A 17602-nucleotide genomic window follows, 5' to 3' on the forward strand; every position below is an offset into this window, starting at 1 on the left:
CTGTCTTTGATCATTCAGTTCTTGAACAAAAGATGCACAACTTTATTACTTACAATAAGGCTTAAGAGCACAAGAGCAGAACAGAGATCTGCCTGTTTTGCCATTAAAATCTTTTTCCTATCTATAACCCCAAGTTATTACTTACTATGTTTCTCATCTGAGGTACTCAACTACAATCAGCCAACCCTCAGGGCCATGCTTCCTTGACTCACCTAACTCATTCTTTCCTCCTCCTCCTCCTCTTCCTCTTCCTCCTCCTCTTCTTCCTCTTCCTCCTCTTCCTCTTCCTCCTCTTTCTCTTCCTCCTCTTTCTCTTCTTCTTCCTCTTCCTCTTCCTCTTCTTCATATCTCTCTCCCTCCCTCTTCCCTCCCCCCCTCCCCTTCCCTTTGTCATTCTTTTATGGTTCTTCTCCAACCCCATAAGCCCAGTAACCCTCAACCCTTGTGTCTTTTCTGCCCAACTATTGGCTCTTGGCATCTTTATTTACCAATCAAAAATATTTTGGAGGCAAGGTCACATAGCACAGTTTGGACTCTCTCCTCTCTGGGGCAACCAGGTCCTGGGGGCCCACACTTAGCATTACAATACACAGCAAACAAACCCCACAGTTACCCCTGGCTGTGAGTTATCCAATGTGGGTGAGGGGAACCAAATTCAGGTCTTCTGCAAGAGCAGTATGTACTTCTAACCACTGAGCCTCCTCTCCAACTCCTAAATCTTACATATTAATGCAGTTATCTAGATGATTTCAACATAAACTTTGTTTGATAAAAATATGCACAGGCTATTCATAGGGTTTAAAATTTGCTAGTAGTGACATTTACAAAGGCAAAACGACACCGGTAAAAGTTTAATAAGATTATTAAAAGTATCTCACTATTCTAAAATACCATTTCAACAGATGATCAAAATTATTAATGAAGAATTTGATAATTTTTTTCATATTGATGTTTAAATCCAACATACATTCAATATGTTCTGCTCACCTCAATTCTGGACTACCGGGGGTTGGGGATTTAGCTCAGTGGTAGAGCGCTTGCCTAGGAAGCAAGCGCAAGGCCCTGGGTTCGGTCCCCAGTTCCAAAAAAAAAAAAAAAAATTCTGGACTACCCCATCTCCAGTGCTCAGTGGTCCCACAGAGCTAGTGGCTATGTTGAGCAGCAGAATTTTATAAATCTTAAATCATTGAAGATTTACAATAGAAAGAAGAATCCAGACAAAAGAGATTGTTGATTATTTTGAGGGAGGTGAGAGCAAGACGAGACAGTTCTTATGAGGGATTTTGCCTTAAATGAGAAAAACTATAATTACCTTCTGAGCCATAGTCAACATAAAAGATGCTGCTCATTAACAAGTACAGCCTCAAATCACATGCTATTATTTGGGCTGATTTTAAATTATTTCTGTCTTTGGGAGCTTTGGAAGATACTTAACCAAGTAAGCTTGGCTGAATACTATAGATATCTGCAGGATTCTGTTGTGTAAGGTATCTCACTAGCAATTACACAATAGGCTGGTGCCAGGGGCTTCGGTGGTCTGGTTTAGGAGCATCCTTAGACCAGGACCCATTCATGTGTCTGTTTAAGAATGACCGAGGAGCAGATATATGTCAGCCTCACTGTCACTTACCACCTTTTCCTACCTTTGAAAATGTCTCAAAGGTGCTCCCATCCATAGTGGCACAACTTAGACTCCAGAATCAACTTTATCTCTGCTCATCTCTCAGAGTGATAGTCAACAAGGGAAATGATAAGAAAGAAATAGGGTTCTCTGTTGTATTCATTCATCATTCATCCTGTTAACATAGTGGTACGTGTCCTATGACTATGTTAAAGACTGGTTTCAAGACCAGGGAGAAAATGATTCTTGCCTAGTTAGTAAGTGGGGACTGGCCCTGAAAATCACCCCTTCTCATCTAGAGGGGTCAATTTTTTTACCTAGAACTTTCCAGATGTCCTGACCTTTGGTGTTGAACATAGCCAATTTATGTTGACCCTATCATAGACTCATTGGACCTTTGGGACCTTAATTTCTCAAAGAGAGTAGCCATTCCCTACAGTGGGATCAATATCAGGGTCACAATTATGATAGATACCATTGAAAGAAATCTGACTGCATCTACAGTTTGTAAGTATAGGAGTGTGTGTGTGTGTGTGTGTGTGTGTGTGTGTGTGTGTGTACATGTGTCTGTTTGTATGTGTGACTGTATTATGTGTTAGTGTGTGAATGTGAGTGTGGTTTATATGTTTAAGTATGTATATGTGTGTTGCCTGTGTGTTTGAGTGTGCGTGAATGTGTATGTGATGTATGTGTGTGTGTGTGAGTGTATGTGAATGTATATGAGTGTGAATGAGTGTGAATGTGTGTGTGTGGTATGTGTTTGAGTATGTATATGTCTGTCCCTGTGTATGTGTTTCTGAGTGTGTTTGACTGTAGTGAATGTGTATGAGTGTAAATGAGTATGAATGTGTGGTGTCCGGTTAAAATGTGTGTATGTGTGTAAATATGTGTGTTTAAGTATGTGTATGTGTGTGAATGTGCATGCACCTGTGTGTATGTTTGAGTGTGTGCATGAGTATGTGTATGAATGTATATTTGAGTATATGCATATGTGCCTGTGTGTGCATGTTTGAGTGTATGTATGTGTGTTTGACTGTGTATATTTCTGTGAATGTGTGTGTGAGTTTGGTATGTGTCTGTCTGTCTGTCTGTCTGTCTGTCTGTCTGTCTCTCTCTCTCTCTCTCTCTCTCTGTGTGTGTGTGTGTGTGTGTGTGTGTGTGTGTGTGTGTGTGTGTGTGTGTTTGAACCTGCACAGGCCAAGTTAGGTGGCCTGCAAATTTACAGAGACCCTTACCTTCCATCTCACTATAGGATCTTGAGTGTTATAGACACATACTACTGTGTCAAGCTTTATGTGACTTCAGAGATTCAAACTCAGATCTTCATGCTGGCACAGTAACTGTTTCTACCCACTGCACCATCTCCCCAGCCTATCACATTCTAGATTTTCATAGAGCAGCTCTGAACTTTGGCAAGTGTACTCTGCAACAAGTGTGTCTGAATGCATGGCCACTTCTTGGATCTTCGCCACACTCAAGTTGGATCAAGCTTTTTGGGTCAAGTGCATTTTAACTGCAAACCAATCCATATTTTATGGGCTATAAAGTTGTTACAAAGCAAGCAGAAAGCATATTTCAAAATCTTTAAAAATTCACAGCAAACTCACACCATGTGCTGGCGGCCATACTGCATGTGTTCACTGCCTAGGTATTTCTTATCGTTCCTTGGTGTCAATGAAAGTGAGGACCTTCGGGTTGTATTCGCAATTTTAACATTTGACTTTGTGAGTTGGCACTAATATCTTCTGTACACATAATCTAGAAAAAAAATAGGAACAAGAAGGACTTATAGTCTTAAAAGATTGATACCAGCTGTTTGATCTTTACTACAGAGTCAAAACAAGCTCACATTCCTATCAAAAATGAAGATTGATCTTATTCTTATATATCTGTCATGCTATAACCTTTCCAGCATAAATCTCCACAACCACTCTCCTCAGCGCCACTCTCATTTCTAATAAAACCTCTAAGCTAAACAGGGATTTTTGTTAGTGAGGTGACCTGACAGTTTCATTATCAATCAAAACCCTTATCCTAAGTTGCAATCACATTAATATGAGGCAAAAATACTTTTCCTGTCTTGACAGCTGAAAAAAATCTGGATTCTCGCATGTTTTATAAGAATGATTTTTGGAACGTCTAAGTTCAGGTACAGCCCATTTTGAACCTAGGATAATTCTTCTGTACCACATATATTGACACCTCTCCGTTTGGCAGATAGTCTCACCTTATGCTGTCTCACAAATGGTAACAACCCAAATGTGCTTCATGTTGCTAGCATTTAGTCCCTAACTTAAAAGTGTTGTTTTATGACTTTGGTGTGTGGGCTGCCGGAATTATTCCAATAGCTCTTGGATATTGTCACTTGAGAGATGCAACAGGACCTTGTCTGTTTTTCTTAGGTTGGCCAGTTTTCTCATGACACGTTTATTTATTTATTTATTTATTTATTTATTTATTTACATTTGAGAGAGAGCGCACACTATAGGAAGAATGATACAGTGAGGTGCCACGTGACCATTTTGAAAGCATCTTCTGGGTCAGTTGGAAATGTGAGACAACTTGCAGAGTCAGCTTTCTCCTTTCTTGTGATCCTGGGCATCAAAGTCAGATTGTCCATTACCAGGTGATCCTTACCAGCTGACCAGCTAGCAGGCCTAAGCACCCTCATTTAAGAAGGGCTTTTAGGTGAAGGGTCTGTTTTGCAGAGTGTCAGTGGTATTATTTAGTTTGGGTTGTGTGTGCGTGCGTGTGCGTGCGCGTGCGCACGCGCACGCACGGGTGCCTTGCTATTAGAAAAAAAGAGCCCTGAATCTCTATTTTCAGTGCTGAGATGGAATGAAATGTGTGTCAGTCAGTGTCACTTAAACCAAGTCTCCAAGACCCAGGCCCCTTGCTTTAAAATGGTGAAATTAAGTCTAAAACAACCTTTCTCAAGATTCTGTAAGACTGTCTTCTTTCTCTGCACTTAAGAACCACTCGTGATATTAATTAAAGTTGCCTGTTCTTCATGTCCTGACGAGGAGCCTTTAAGCCTGTACATCTGGACTCACCTGCTTATATAAGTCAGTGCAGGTGGTCACACTTAGACAGAGGATGCTGTGGATGTCCTGCTTCTCACCGTCTTGGGCACCCTGGCTCACTCTGCAGTCTGTTAGGTTGCAGATTCAAAGTCAGGAGGTCTGGGGAAGAGCCTGAGGCTGCCTTTCCAGCAGCCTCAGAGGATGCAAGGAAGCAGAAACTCTCCTCAGCATCGCAGTCTGCCTTTCCCACTTAACTTGCTGCCTCTTGGTAATGATGCTCTGCGCCTGGGGTGGGTTTTACCCTCCTTCTGTTGAGAGGACGATCACTGACCTTTCTTCTGTCTTTTCTATCCTCCTGCAACGGAAGCAGATGGGCACCGCCGTTTGCAGCTGGAAGTACCATCAGCTGTAAGTCGAGTTCCAGATCCAAGGACCACAACTGAACCCTCTCAGTGCCCAGAACGAAAAACTATGGAGCTTTCCGACAGTGACCGACCCATCAGCTTCGGCTCCACCTCATCCTCGGCCTCCTCCAGGGACAGCCATGGTTCCTTTGGCAGCAGAATGACTTTGGTTTCAAATAGCCACTTGGGCTTATTTCACCAGGATAAAGAAGCTGGGGCCATAAAGCTGGAGCTGGTACCAGCGCAACCATTTTCCAGCAGCGAGCTGCAGAAGGACAACCCCGCCGGGCCACCAAACATGGATGGAGTCGGTGAGAAGCAGCCCAGGGCTCCGTGGAGAGTGGACACGAACGGCACACCGCAAACCACTGCAGACTCGGCCACCAGCCCCAAGCTCCTCTATGTGGATAGAGTTGTACAGGAAATCCTGGAGACAGAGAGGACCTACGTGCAAGATCTAAAAAGCATCGTGGAGGTAAGGCAGACTCTAAAGACTTGTAAATTTGTCAAGCAGGAAAAATAGGCTTGCAAAAATATAGAGAAAAGCAAAGAATTGCATTTGGGTTGGGAGTGATGTCTTCTATGATGCGGGAGGAGGACTGTAAAACAAAGGAAGAGAAACCTACTGTAGTCACCTGGTCAATGGAGCAGTTAATATTTGCAGAGCAAACCAGCAGTGTGTCGGGAGCAATGATGATGATGCTGTGCACGTAGTCAGCCAGCATACTGTTCCACAAAATTCCACCCCAGACATCTCAGGGTACCTCTCAGCTAGACGAGCAGATGATAATTAAAGGGAGGGGACCCCAAGCTTCTAAGTAGATGATAGATGTAGCTAAACTCAACTGTTGTCACCTGTACCACAACTGTCTGTGTGTATCTAGAAGTTTCTGAAACTACTGATAGCTGGATTCTGCGCGCACACACACACACACACACACACACACACACACACACACACACTCCAGTTGTGATTTCTGTGTCCTGGAGTGTGGGGCCTGCAAGGTAGGCCTTGCAAAGCCCCCCCCCCCCAGCTGATTACATGCGTTACCTAAGGCCATTGTTCTGTGCTGGGCCCTCATTTGCTTGGAGTTTGGAGGAAGAGAGTGAATGGGGAAAAGAAAAGTCCTGGGACTTGTCTTGTTTTTCTTTTTTGTTTACCTTTTTTGCATGATTTTACATAAATTATTACCATATGAATTATTCAAATAAATTATTCAGTGGGAACTTAGCTCAATTATATGGCAAATCACATCTCCTGGAAATTGTTATTAATTTGGCTATGAGTTACCATTCAGACTCTAGGGATAAATATTAAATAGAGTTCAGATGTTATCTCATTGTTAGGAATATTAGTATTTCTAGGGTAATTCTATGTATTACAAAGTTACTCGTTTTGCTGCCTACTGATAGATCAAATACCTTCTTTTTTCTTTTTTTCAGTACCTAAAGCCTGTTTTAGACTTTTTTTTTTTCTGGCCTCAAACTCCTGATCTGAAACAGTCCCCCGCCTCAGTCTCTCACACTGGCACTTACAGGTGTGTGCCACATGCTAGCTTCTGGTTTAGACTTTCAATCAAAAATATGCTTCAGAATATTGTGGAATATTTGCCGATGAGCACATTCTCCACCAAATACACACATGCTTCCAGCTTTAGAAAAAAAGACATTCAGAAGCGTGATCGTGTGTCAAGTTCCACAGATGACAGAGCCAGACACTGTCCTAAAAACAATTATGACATCACTCGCAGTAAAAATAGAAAGTCAACTAATGTTCAACCAGAACAATATGTGGTACCAATGGAGACCAAAGAGGCTCAATTTCTAACTTTCAACCATGATGTCATTGGTACAGTACCTCTGAAACCGCCAACAATTTTACAACCTCTGGGGAAACTTAGTGTGATTAAAGTTGTTATTGGTTTGTGCTGGGTTTATTTTTTTTTCTCTTCTATCATTTTCCTAGTAACTTTCCCATTTAATCAAAACTCATCTTACTGGGAGAGAAACCTGGAGTTTACTCAACTATCATTCCATGAAACTCTTGGTTTTGTTTTCTTTTGTCAAGGTTGCTTGATAGAACAGGGAGAGAAGAAATTAGATACAGATGAGCAAGCAGACAGGGAGAGGTGTTTTTTCCTATCCAAGTTTGACCCCGTCAGTGCTGTTTGAGGCAATCCAAGCATTCTTGCCTCACCTCTGCAGACCTTAACCCTCTCTGCACACAGCACGACACAGGAAAGAGGTTCAGCTTTTTGAACCCAGCTTACATCTTGTACTCTTTTCTGTATCATGAATCAGTAGCATGCCCAGGTGAATGAATTTTTCTGGGGCTGGGTACATGTTAGCCGTGTAAACAGAACCTCTACAACTCACATGTAGGTTTTCTTGTTAAGATTTGTGAACAGGGGAATTTTTGTGAACATCATTGATTCGGACACTGCTTTAAGAGACATTCGCAGAAAGCAGTTAGATTTGTCCCAGCTAAGTGATTTCTAAGAAGAGAACCTTCTAACCTGGGTGGTTGGGTTCTACACGCTGGTTATATAGACAATACCTTCTGTCCCATGTGCAGAGACATCGTATTAAACTAATCCAAAATACATAGATGAAATTTTTCCTTCTCTTACCAGATAGGGACTCAGTCATGATGACCTCCACATGTCATTACTGAATCCTAAAGCTTTTGGAACATTTGACAACATGCGCCGGCCTTCTCTCCCTATTATTTATTCCTTGCATTTTTATTTTCTTCATGACTCTCTGGACCCCTTGCCATTGTCCACAGTGACTGCCTTATCCTCTGTGGCTTTCCTTTCGGCATCTTAGCCATTTCATGGCTAGCATTCGAAAAGGCAATATGCGATTTTGACTGTCACCCGTACTCTAGGGTGCAGTCGATGGTTCTTCCCATCCTATATTTTCCTATATTTTCATCAGTCACCAATGAAGTGAGAAAATAAACACTAAAACAAGTTGAAAGGAAAATAGCCAACCGTACACCTTGTGGAGAAGTGGACTCCATAGCCAGAGAGTCTCTTTCATGTTTAATGCATCTTTGACTGACTGGTCAAAGGTAGGATTCTTTTAATCTTTCTAAATGATTTATAAAAGAGCCTTTGAGGGCCTCCTGAGATTAGACCTCAGATAGAATTCACAGCCTCTTTCACCCTTTTGGTGAATTTTAAAATAGTTCAGGATGTTGTATAATGCTGGGTAATTGGGAGTCACATCCCCCTACCAATGGTGTCTTTGAACTCTAAGGTGACAAACTAGGTCATCTCTGGGGATGTACAAAGACATGCATATTTAGTGCGAGGTGGGAAGCCGATAAAATAAGTATAACCTTTTCCTCCTATTATATACCAGAGACTTAAAATGCTTTTCAAATACCTTTATCTGTAAAGTATGTTAAAAAAAAACTTATTACAGCTTTAATGTCCAAAATGTTAACAGTCAAAGCCTTGGAGTATTGCTTGTAAGGGCTGGTGAGATGGGTCCAACAACCTGAGTTCAATCCACAGGACCTACATAGTGATCTACTTATAGTGGACCAACTTATACAATATGCTATTGATCATATAAACTAACAGGTTTTACCATGACCTTTTCATACTGACATAATAATAATCTTCTTCGTTCATATTTGTTCCCCATTACCCTCCCTTGTCCGCCTTCCTTTCCCCCAAATAGTTTCTCTTCTGCTTTCACGTGTGTACATGGGGGCAGGAAATGGGAGAAAGAGAGAAAGATTGATTCTGCATATAGAAAAATTGTGACATTTACCTTGGTGACTCCAGCTATCACTTAGCATGATGATCTCCAGTTCAATTTCCCTGCAGATGACATCATTTTATGCTTTTTGTGCATATATGATGATGTATTTTCTTTTTTTTTTTTTTTTGTTCTTTTTTTCGGAGCTGGGGACCGAACCCAGGGCCTTGTGCTTCCTAGGTAAGCGCTCTACCACTGAGCTAAATCCCCAGCCCCATGATGTATTTTCTTTATCCATTTATCTGTCGGTGGGAATGTGGATAACAAACGCCACAATAACTTGCATGCTGTAGGTATCACTAACAGACAAAGCTTAAGAATATCTTCATTGGAAACACTCAGCCTTGCTCAATGGCTGTACCTCAGTGGGTAGAATATGAGCCTAACATGCATGAAGCCCTAGGTTCAAGCCACATCACCACATAAAAGCAGATGTGGTTACATATGGCTGTAATCCTAGCCCTTGCAAAGTAACGGCAAGAGAATGCAGATTTCAAGATCCTTCTTGGCAATGTAGTGAGTTCGAGGCCAGTCTGGAATTCATGAGATACTGCTTGAAAGAAAGAAAAGGAAGAAAGGAAGGGAGGAAGGAAGGAAGGAAAGGGAAGGGACGGGAAGGAAAGGAAGGAAGGAAGGAAAGAAGAAAAGAAAGAAAAAGGAAGGGAGGGAAGGGAAGGGAAGGAAGGAAAGAAAGAAAGAAAGAAAGAAAGAAAGAAAGAAAAGAAAAGAAGAAAAGAAAAGAGAGAGATAGGGAGGGAGGGAGGGAGGGAGGGAGGGAGGGAGGGAGGGAGGGAAGAAGGAAGCAAAGCAAAGAAAAATAGAATAAAGTAAAAAGTTTTAGCTGACCAAATAATTTTCCAGAGTCAACTTTTACTTATAGTACATTTGTTTATTGAGTAGATAGTGTCAGGACACATAAAGAAGGAAGACTTATTTCCATATCGTACTGACAGCAGATTCATGAAAAGCTACTCTGCCTGGCACTGTAGCTTAGAGAGAAGTATTAGTGGTATCACATTGGTCAGAAGGACAATGAATAGCACTCCTTTCTAGTTTAGACAGAATGAAAGAAGAAACCCAAGCCCAGGCCTGGGGAGCTTGTGTAGCACGCTCTGTCCAGATGCTGTGCTCTGGGCCTTTCGAGGCATCTGTAACTGGGACAAATGGAATCTGAGATGGCCCTTGTTCTAGGACATCCTGCCCTTAAGGACAACAGTGTGTTATAGAATCTGGAGACAGTTTCTAACAAGGCTTGGCTCTAAGTGATCCAGGGGAAGGCAGACTTATTAGGTTTGGAATGGCATGGTCTGTCTCTACCATAATCAAATGGCTGTGTGGGAATTCTTTGGAGCAGCCTATGCCCTACATAGACCCCAAAGGAGAAATGGCTAAGGACTGAGGTAGAAGGCTGAGGTAGAAATGGTAAAGGAGAAATGGCTGAGGACTGAGGTAGAAGGCTATCCAGAAAGGCTGTCAGAGCTTTCCTTGTCATTTTCTTTGCTTAGGTTCTTTTAGGTTGGAGTCTTTTTGAGTACTGAGGAGGAAAATCTGCTCCCTCCTAGACAGTAGAACCTAGAAGGGATAATGTTTTTTTAATGAAAACCTATTTTGTGGGTTGATTTAATAAAGAACTTGTGCTGTAATACTTGGCATAATCTCATCAATGTGATGTTGCTTAATGTGGTATCTGAGTGCCTTCAGGTGGGTGCCTCTTTTCGATCTGTCTTCTAAGAACTCTCCTCATAATGAGTGCATGGGGTCTTTGTTAAAATCAGTTGAGACTCATGATCCTTTAGAAGTGAAGCTAACCATGCCCTGCTTGTGTAGAAGATACTTCTTCAGTGGTATTTGTCATAGAATGTACTGCACACAGACTGGACTTTGTGTCTGTCCTTCATTATTGTCACTGTCATCTGTACTATTGTGAGAGTTGACTCATTTCTGAAAGTAATTTGTTTGCTTAGAAATACAAATAATTTCAGGAAAAGTTTTCTTTTTGGATGGATTTGCCCAATTTGGCTGACTATTCTTGGGTCAAGTACAGTCTTTCCTGCCTCAGAAATTGTTGGCACACCAGGAAGACTAAATTTACCCATGAACTTTTGATAATCAAATATTTCCCATATGTGAATTCAGAAGTAGATGAACTGAAGGAAAAAACAGTCATGGGAAAGTAGACATTGAGAGATGCTGTACTGGTCTCTGATATAACTGAGACATTCCATTTGCCCAATTAAGTGCTACACAGTGATTACAACTAAAAGGTCCCTTTCTACTAATATGTCTGAGCCTTTATTTTTGAATTTTTCCCTGAAATGAAAAGGTATCTTAAAAACTTAAAGTAATGCAGGCAACTGAATAGCCGCTTTTACTGGTCTACGAAAGGGTCACTCATTTCAAAGTCTGCCTATGGGCAAAGCCCTACTGCAGATCTGCTGAATCAAGTCCTTTCTATTGGACTAGAGTCGTGCTACCTTTCTGGGTATGTGCCATCTTGAATATTCTGTTATAGTGAGTAAGGGAGAAAATTATAAATTTCAGGAGATTACGTTCTGAATAAACCAACCTGCCTTTGGCTAGATGGGTCTGCCAAATAAAATGTGTTGCTTGCACCTGGTGAAATGAATTATGGGAGAGAATTCACCCAGCTCATAAGAAAGAGCTGAAGACAGTGCAAGTGGCCAAGCAGCCCCACTCCATAACACAGACCGGCTTTGTCTATTATGTGTCTTGTCTCTCATCTAGGTGCTTTAGCATTAACTATTCTCATTTCGTTTTCAATACCTCCCTTCTCCATGAAGCTCACTTTACCACTTAAAACCAATGATGCCTTTCGACTCCACATCTTGAATAGAACTGCTAAAAAAAAATCATTTTAAATGTTAAAATATAAACAAAAACCCTTTTGTATACACTCCAAGTACCTGAGGGCGGGCTAAAGGGAGAAATGGCTTATTTTGGCTCACAGTTTTCAGAGGCATTAGTCCAGCATGGTGGGAGAAGGGGTGGCAGAGCAGAGCCACTTAGAACCAAGTAGAACAAACTAGAAGCAAATGCCTCATAGGTACCCGTTAAGGTGAGCCCTCATGAAGACTCATGAATGAAGTTTCCCAGAAGCAAGCTATTTTTCTTGCTCAGTTCTCTATGCCTCTGGCATTAACAAAGAAACCATAGAGCATGGATATGTGAGAAAGAGTTTGCTGTCCTGTCAACCTTTAGTGAGCAAATCCAGACTGTAAGGCAGAGGAATCCATGTTTAGGCTCACTCCTACCCCAAGGTGAGGCAAAAGCAATCCACAGACTACCCCTCCCCCAATAATTCTACTGTAGGTCACTTTTGAAGTGAAAAGTTACCTTTCCTTCCCCTACAAGACCAGGTCTTTCCACTGGCCAACTAGCTGGTCCCTCTGGAGACCCATTTTTCAAACCTCTATTCTGAAATGGGAGCCACCTGCCAAGTCCCAAGTCCTATTTAAAGCAAAAGAGGACAAGAAGGACTCTGTTAGAATATGGAAAGTTACCCGTATCCAAACCATTCAGAATGCTCAAAGCTGACGTTGTGTCAGTCCCATTTAGAGAAAATTCCCACTTCAAAAACAGGAATTAATCAAACATCATAATGACCCTTCATGCGATGTGGGCAATTATTGGTCATCAGCTAGATTCATACCTGGGATAAAGAGCCCTCATAAACAGTTCAAAGGGGCTATTACTTGAGCAATTAAAAACTATCACTTGAGAAATCTGGCTTGGAGGAACAACAGAAACCTAGGCGGGGTTTTTCTAGTACCGAGGTTGCTCAGGAGGACCATGGAAGCATCCTAGCTCCTGGCCCGACGAGAGCTGCCGCTGAGACTGATGGGATACATCCGTGAGGCTGAGGGAAGTTTTCCTTGATGGTCCTCATAGTCCAACAGTCATTCAGCATAGAGGTCCGTGGTCCTTGGGAGATTGTTGTTGTTGTTGTTGTTATAGAGCAAACAATAGCTTTTAAAGGCAGTATATAAATTACCCCCTCATCCTCATGGAGTGCAAAAAAAAGAAAGAAAAGATAAAAGCACAGGCTTTCAAAGCTGCCAGAATGAGGTTGACCCTTGCTTTGCCACTTGCCAATGGAACCCACAAGTTGCCAAGAGTTTTAAAGGATTTTTTTTCCCACCTGAAAAATGGGATCAGGAGTATGAAATCCAGCATGTACAATGCTTACACAGTGCTAAAAATACAATCAATATTTTAGATAGAGTCATCATTCTCACTAAATTATTAGTCATGCAATTAGTTCCTCTACAAAGTCAATTGTTTCTAGTAGACTTTAGAGATTTGTATATCTATATCAAAATTTTCACTAAGAAAATTATCTTAAAGCCAAGCCTAGTGGCCTATGCCTTTATAATCTCAGCACTCTATAGGCAAAGGCAGATGGATCTCTGTGAGTTCAAGGCCAGCCTGGTCTACATAGTAAGTTCTAGGGCAGGCAGAGCTACATAGTGAGGCCCTGTCTCAAAACAAAGCAAAAATCTTAACTTTATACTTTAACTTGTGTGTGTGTGGTATGTGTGTGTAGAGAGGTCATAAAATAAGGAGTCTCTTCTCTTCTTCTGCTTGGTTCCCAGTGATCAAACAAACTCAGGTCATCAAGCTTAGCAGCAAGTGCTTTTAGCTGCTGAGCTATCTCACTGACCCTTAAATTTGTACTTTAAAAAGGGAATGTTATATGGGCTGGAGAGATGTCTTAGTGGGTAAGAGCAAATACTGCCTAGTATCCACACTGGGCAGACTACACCTGCCTATAACTATAGGTCCAGCAGATCCAACGTTCAACTTCTGTCCTTCCAGAGAACCTGCAGTCACATACACATACCTACACACACATAAACACACACGCACGCACACATGCGCATATACACACCGTGTACACATACATACCAAATTAAAATTAAAAGTATTTTTAATTACAGGATACATCTAGTTTGCTGTACTTTTGCATATACCTAACATACCTGTATGTAATTGGAATTCATTTCTAACAAATGAAAAGGATTTCATAGTGAAATGAATCCTTTCTTTCAGGGTTTTGACTTGGGTCAAGTCGAACTGGGGTTGATTTAATGGACAAAGCTCTGGTCTGGACTCCAGGCTCATGTGACAATCAGCTGTGTGTCCAGAAACAAATGGCCAGTCTGATCTCAGCCTCTTCTTCCATAAATAAGTCTAATTCAGAAAGCCCCAATCTACAGATGACTGGTGATCGCATCCCCACCAGCCTCAGCTCTCAAGAATGCAGCCCAGACACAAGTGTGTCTTTTGAGCTGCCAAAATAGATATTTCAAACACTAGACAGTAAACCCTGTGTCTTTGCCCAAGAGGCCCAGGCTGTCACTAAGAGCCCTTTTACCCTACATGTCTAAAATAAGCTTAATTACTTGGTTTCGTAGCCTACGGCAAGTAGAGAGATGTGCCAGCACCAACAAGCCAGGGGAAAGACTTCCTCAAATGACTAAAGTAACACTCTAAGGTAGAGCTTCTCAACCTCCTTAAGGCTGCCACCCATTAATTCCATTCCTCATGTTGCGGAGACCCCAAACCATAAAATTATTTTCACTGCTCCTTCATAACTGTAATTTTGCTGTTGTTATGAATCTTATGGACTGGATATAAAAGCACCTTGATAGTTTTGATGAATTTTATTAGAGAATTAAGGCCCAGATATGACTGGACTTTTTTCTCTTTTTAAAAAGAGTTGCTTGTTTTATTTAATGTGTATGAGTATTTTGCCTGCATCTATGTATGTGCACAACATACATGTGTGCCTCATGCCCGAGATATCACACCATGCCAGTGTGTTAGATCCCCGGGAACTGTGTTGTTGTAAAACTATAAAAAATAAAACAAGTAAGGTTGTCTTTTATCCCCACTAGGTCCGGCACCACAGTGCCCCAAGATATCTGTTAGATATCTTAATTCTCAGTTAGCAAAGTGTCTCACCCGCTCTGCTCCATCCCATATCACACTGCCGAAGGCCTCTTTCTGAGCCTGGCAGAAATCTCTCTACCTGTCTAGTTCCCAAGGCAGGTTTCCATGCCAGAAACACACATCCCAACTCTGTGGCGGCCCAGACCAGCCGCCGCACACTATCTTACATTTAAATTGCTACATGAAAGACTACACAACACAGTAACCTTTGGCCCAATTGATATAATTGCCTACCTAAACAAAGAAAGCCCAATCCATCCCTTAAAAACATTCATAATGACTTGTAAAGGTACAGCGTGGAATCTTAACATCACCCGCCATATTGTCCTACCACGGCTTCTCTCCCTGTCCCTCCTGCCTCTTCTCTTTTCCGTTCCAGTCTCCTTCTCTTCCTTCAAACTCTTCTCCCAACCATCCTTCATTCTCATCCAATGACAGGCCTCCTTCTGTCCTGTTACTGCCCCTCACCTGTATTTTACAAATTCAGTGGGGAGAAGGTTCTGGTGAAGTCACCTGAGTCCTGAGTACATGACATGGCAGCTGTCCTTGGGGCAGCGAAATTAGCATCAAAATACAGATAACTCCAGGGCAGACCACATCCATAACTAGAGTTATGGATGGTTGTGAACCACCAGGTGGGTGCTGTCAGCCACACCCAGGCCCTCTGCAGGAATAGCGAAAGCTTGTAACTGCTGCCATCAACCCAGGTCCCATTTCTGATAGAGAGAAATAGCAAGAAGCAATGGCTGCAGTGTCTAAAATAAGTTGTCTGATGTTTGTCTTACATAAACAAAATGAGTCCTTTAATTAACTTTTTAGAAGACTCTTTAGTGCTAGTAAAGTAGACACACCCAAGTGTTTTATCCACACACACACCCATGACAGCAGTAAACAAGCTTACAATGTCATGTGGACATCACTACTATCCATTTCCAGAACTTTCCTCTCATCCCAGCCAGAAACTCTGGGCCAGTTAAACAGTAACTCCAGAGGCCGAGGTGTCTCAGTAGGTAAGAGGGTTTACTCCGAGAGTATGAGGACCTGAGTTTGAATCACCAAAGCCAAGCACAACTGCACATGCCTGTAACCCTAACACAGGAAGATGGAGACAGGAAGATCCCAAGGGCTCTGCAGCCATTGGAGCTGAAGTAGCAAGCTCGAAGTTCAGTGATTGACAGAAACAGTAAGAGTGATCAAGGAAGTCACCCAATAGCCTGCTGTAATCTCAAAGTATACATAGTACATGCATATGTACATACATTCATATACATACACATGTATACACATATACAACACACATACATAAATATACACATACAGACACATACATATGTACATACATACACACATATACACATACAAACATGTATACATACATGCCATATATACATGTATAAATGCACATACACATGTAATGCACATATATACACATATATTTGCATGTATACACATACATACACACAGATATACATATATACATGCATATACATACATATATTATATATAGATGCATACAAATACATACATATTTACATACATACACACATACATACAGATAATCAGACGGGCAGAAAATATGTTATGTATGTGTGTGCGTGGATGTGTGAGTGTATGTGTAGATGTGTGTGTGTGTGTGTATGTGTGTGTGTATGTGTTTGTGTGCATGTGTGTATGTGTTGTGTTTTTTTTGTGTGTGTATGCGTTTTGTTTTTGTGTGTGTATGTGTGTGAGTGTGTTTGTGTGTGTGTGTTTGTGTATGTGTGTATGTGATGTGTGTGTGTGTGTGTGTGTGTGTGTGTGTGTGTTGAGTTGGGAGAGGCCACTCTTTACACTTTAAAATATTTCCTTTTGTTATTTTTAATTAACACAGACAAACAGTACCCTGCTGCTGTAGATTATGCTTTCTGCATCACAGGGGTTGGTGATGTGGGATTGGAGCTGTAAAGTCCTTGCATTAATATTAATCTTTCTGGAACTAATTTCAAATAGCATTTATCATGAAAATAAAGCTACCTGTATTTTAATCAGGGGGATTAGTGAAACTTGTTTAGAGGTTAAATTTTTTTTCTCTTTCTGTGTCAACAAGAAAAGCTACCGAATCTCTTTTGTTTTTGAGCAGGCCTTGCCTTTGTGATTGCACCCAGGCCTCCAGCAATCTGTAAGTGGGCGGAGAGTAAGGCGGGGTCTATGAGCTAGCCCACGGTTAATGCTGAGTTGCCCAGCCCAGGGCCCCTTTTGTTCTGTTTTGCACAAAGCAAGGGATAAATCACTCCCCCTGGGGTCTGTTTAAGGCCTGGACAGCAGTGTTGCAAATGCAGTGGAAGGGTGGGAGTTAATCTACTTTTGATTAGAAAAGCATTTCTTTTCTTGCAAGAGACAGGAGTTCCGCCAGTGTGGGGGAAAGTTAAAAAGGAGGCTAGCAGGCTCTGTTATCTGCCAAAGATGGCGTAGTAAGAACTGTCCACTGTGACAAAGGAGGGAGAGCAGAAGGAATGTTGAGCTGGGTTGAAAGTCCATGCAGCTCCTGACACTGACACAGAGTGACACCCCCACCCCCGCCCGCCCGCCCACCCGCCAACCCTTGCCTGTCTGGCTCTCTTTATCCTGGTAGCACAGGCTCACATTACAGAGACTAATTCTGTCCATCAAGGTGGGTAAGCTGGAGCATGGTTCCTAGCATTGCTCTCATTATTCTGTGAGAGACTTGCTAGCTAGCTCTCCTGAGGAATGTCCTGGAACCACTAAGGAGAAAATCCAATCCACTGAGATACCGGAGGAGGATGGAGGATTCCTGAAGATGAGTTAAT

General features: G+C 41.8%; 1 protein-coding gene across 8 annotated transcripts in view; it reads left to right on the plus strand.

Moving 5' to 3' along the window:
• Positions 1-17602, plus strand: part of Plekhg1 (pleckstrin homology and RhoGEF domain containing G1) — a 222922-nt gene that overhangs the window by 130145 nt on the left and 75175 nt on the right. For 6 of the 8 annotated variants that reach the window (XM_087588368.1, NM_001429014.1, XM_087588365.1 and 3 more), the window contains 1 exon segment: positions 5015-5523. In XM_087588368.1, coding sequence (XP_087444494.1) covers positions 5116-5523 — 408 coding nt within the window. In that variant the 5' untranslated portion in view covers positions 5015-5115. 8 annotated transcript variants of the gene reach the window in all.

This window comes from Rattus norvegicus, chromosome 1 (genome assembly GCF_021556685.1).
Source record: "Rattus norvegicus strain SHRSP/BbbUtx chromosome 1, alternate assembly SHRSP_T2T, whole genome shotgun sequence".
Lineage (NCBI taxonomy): Eukaryota > Metazoa > Chordata > Mammalia > Rodentia > Muridae > Rattus > Rattus norvegicus.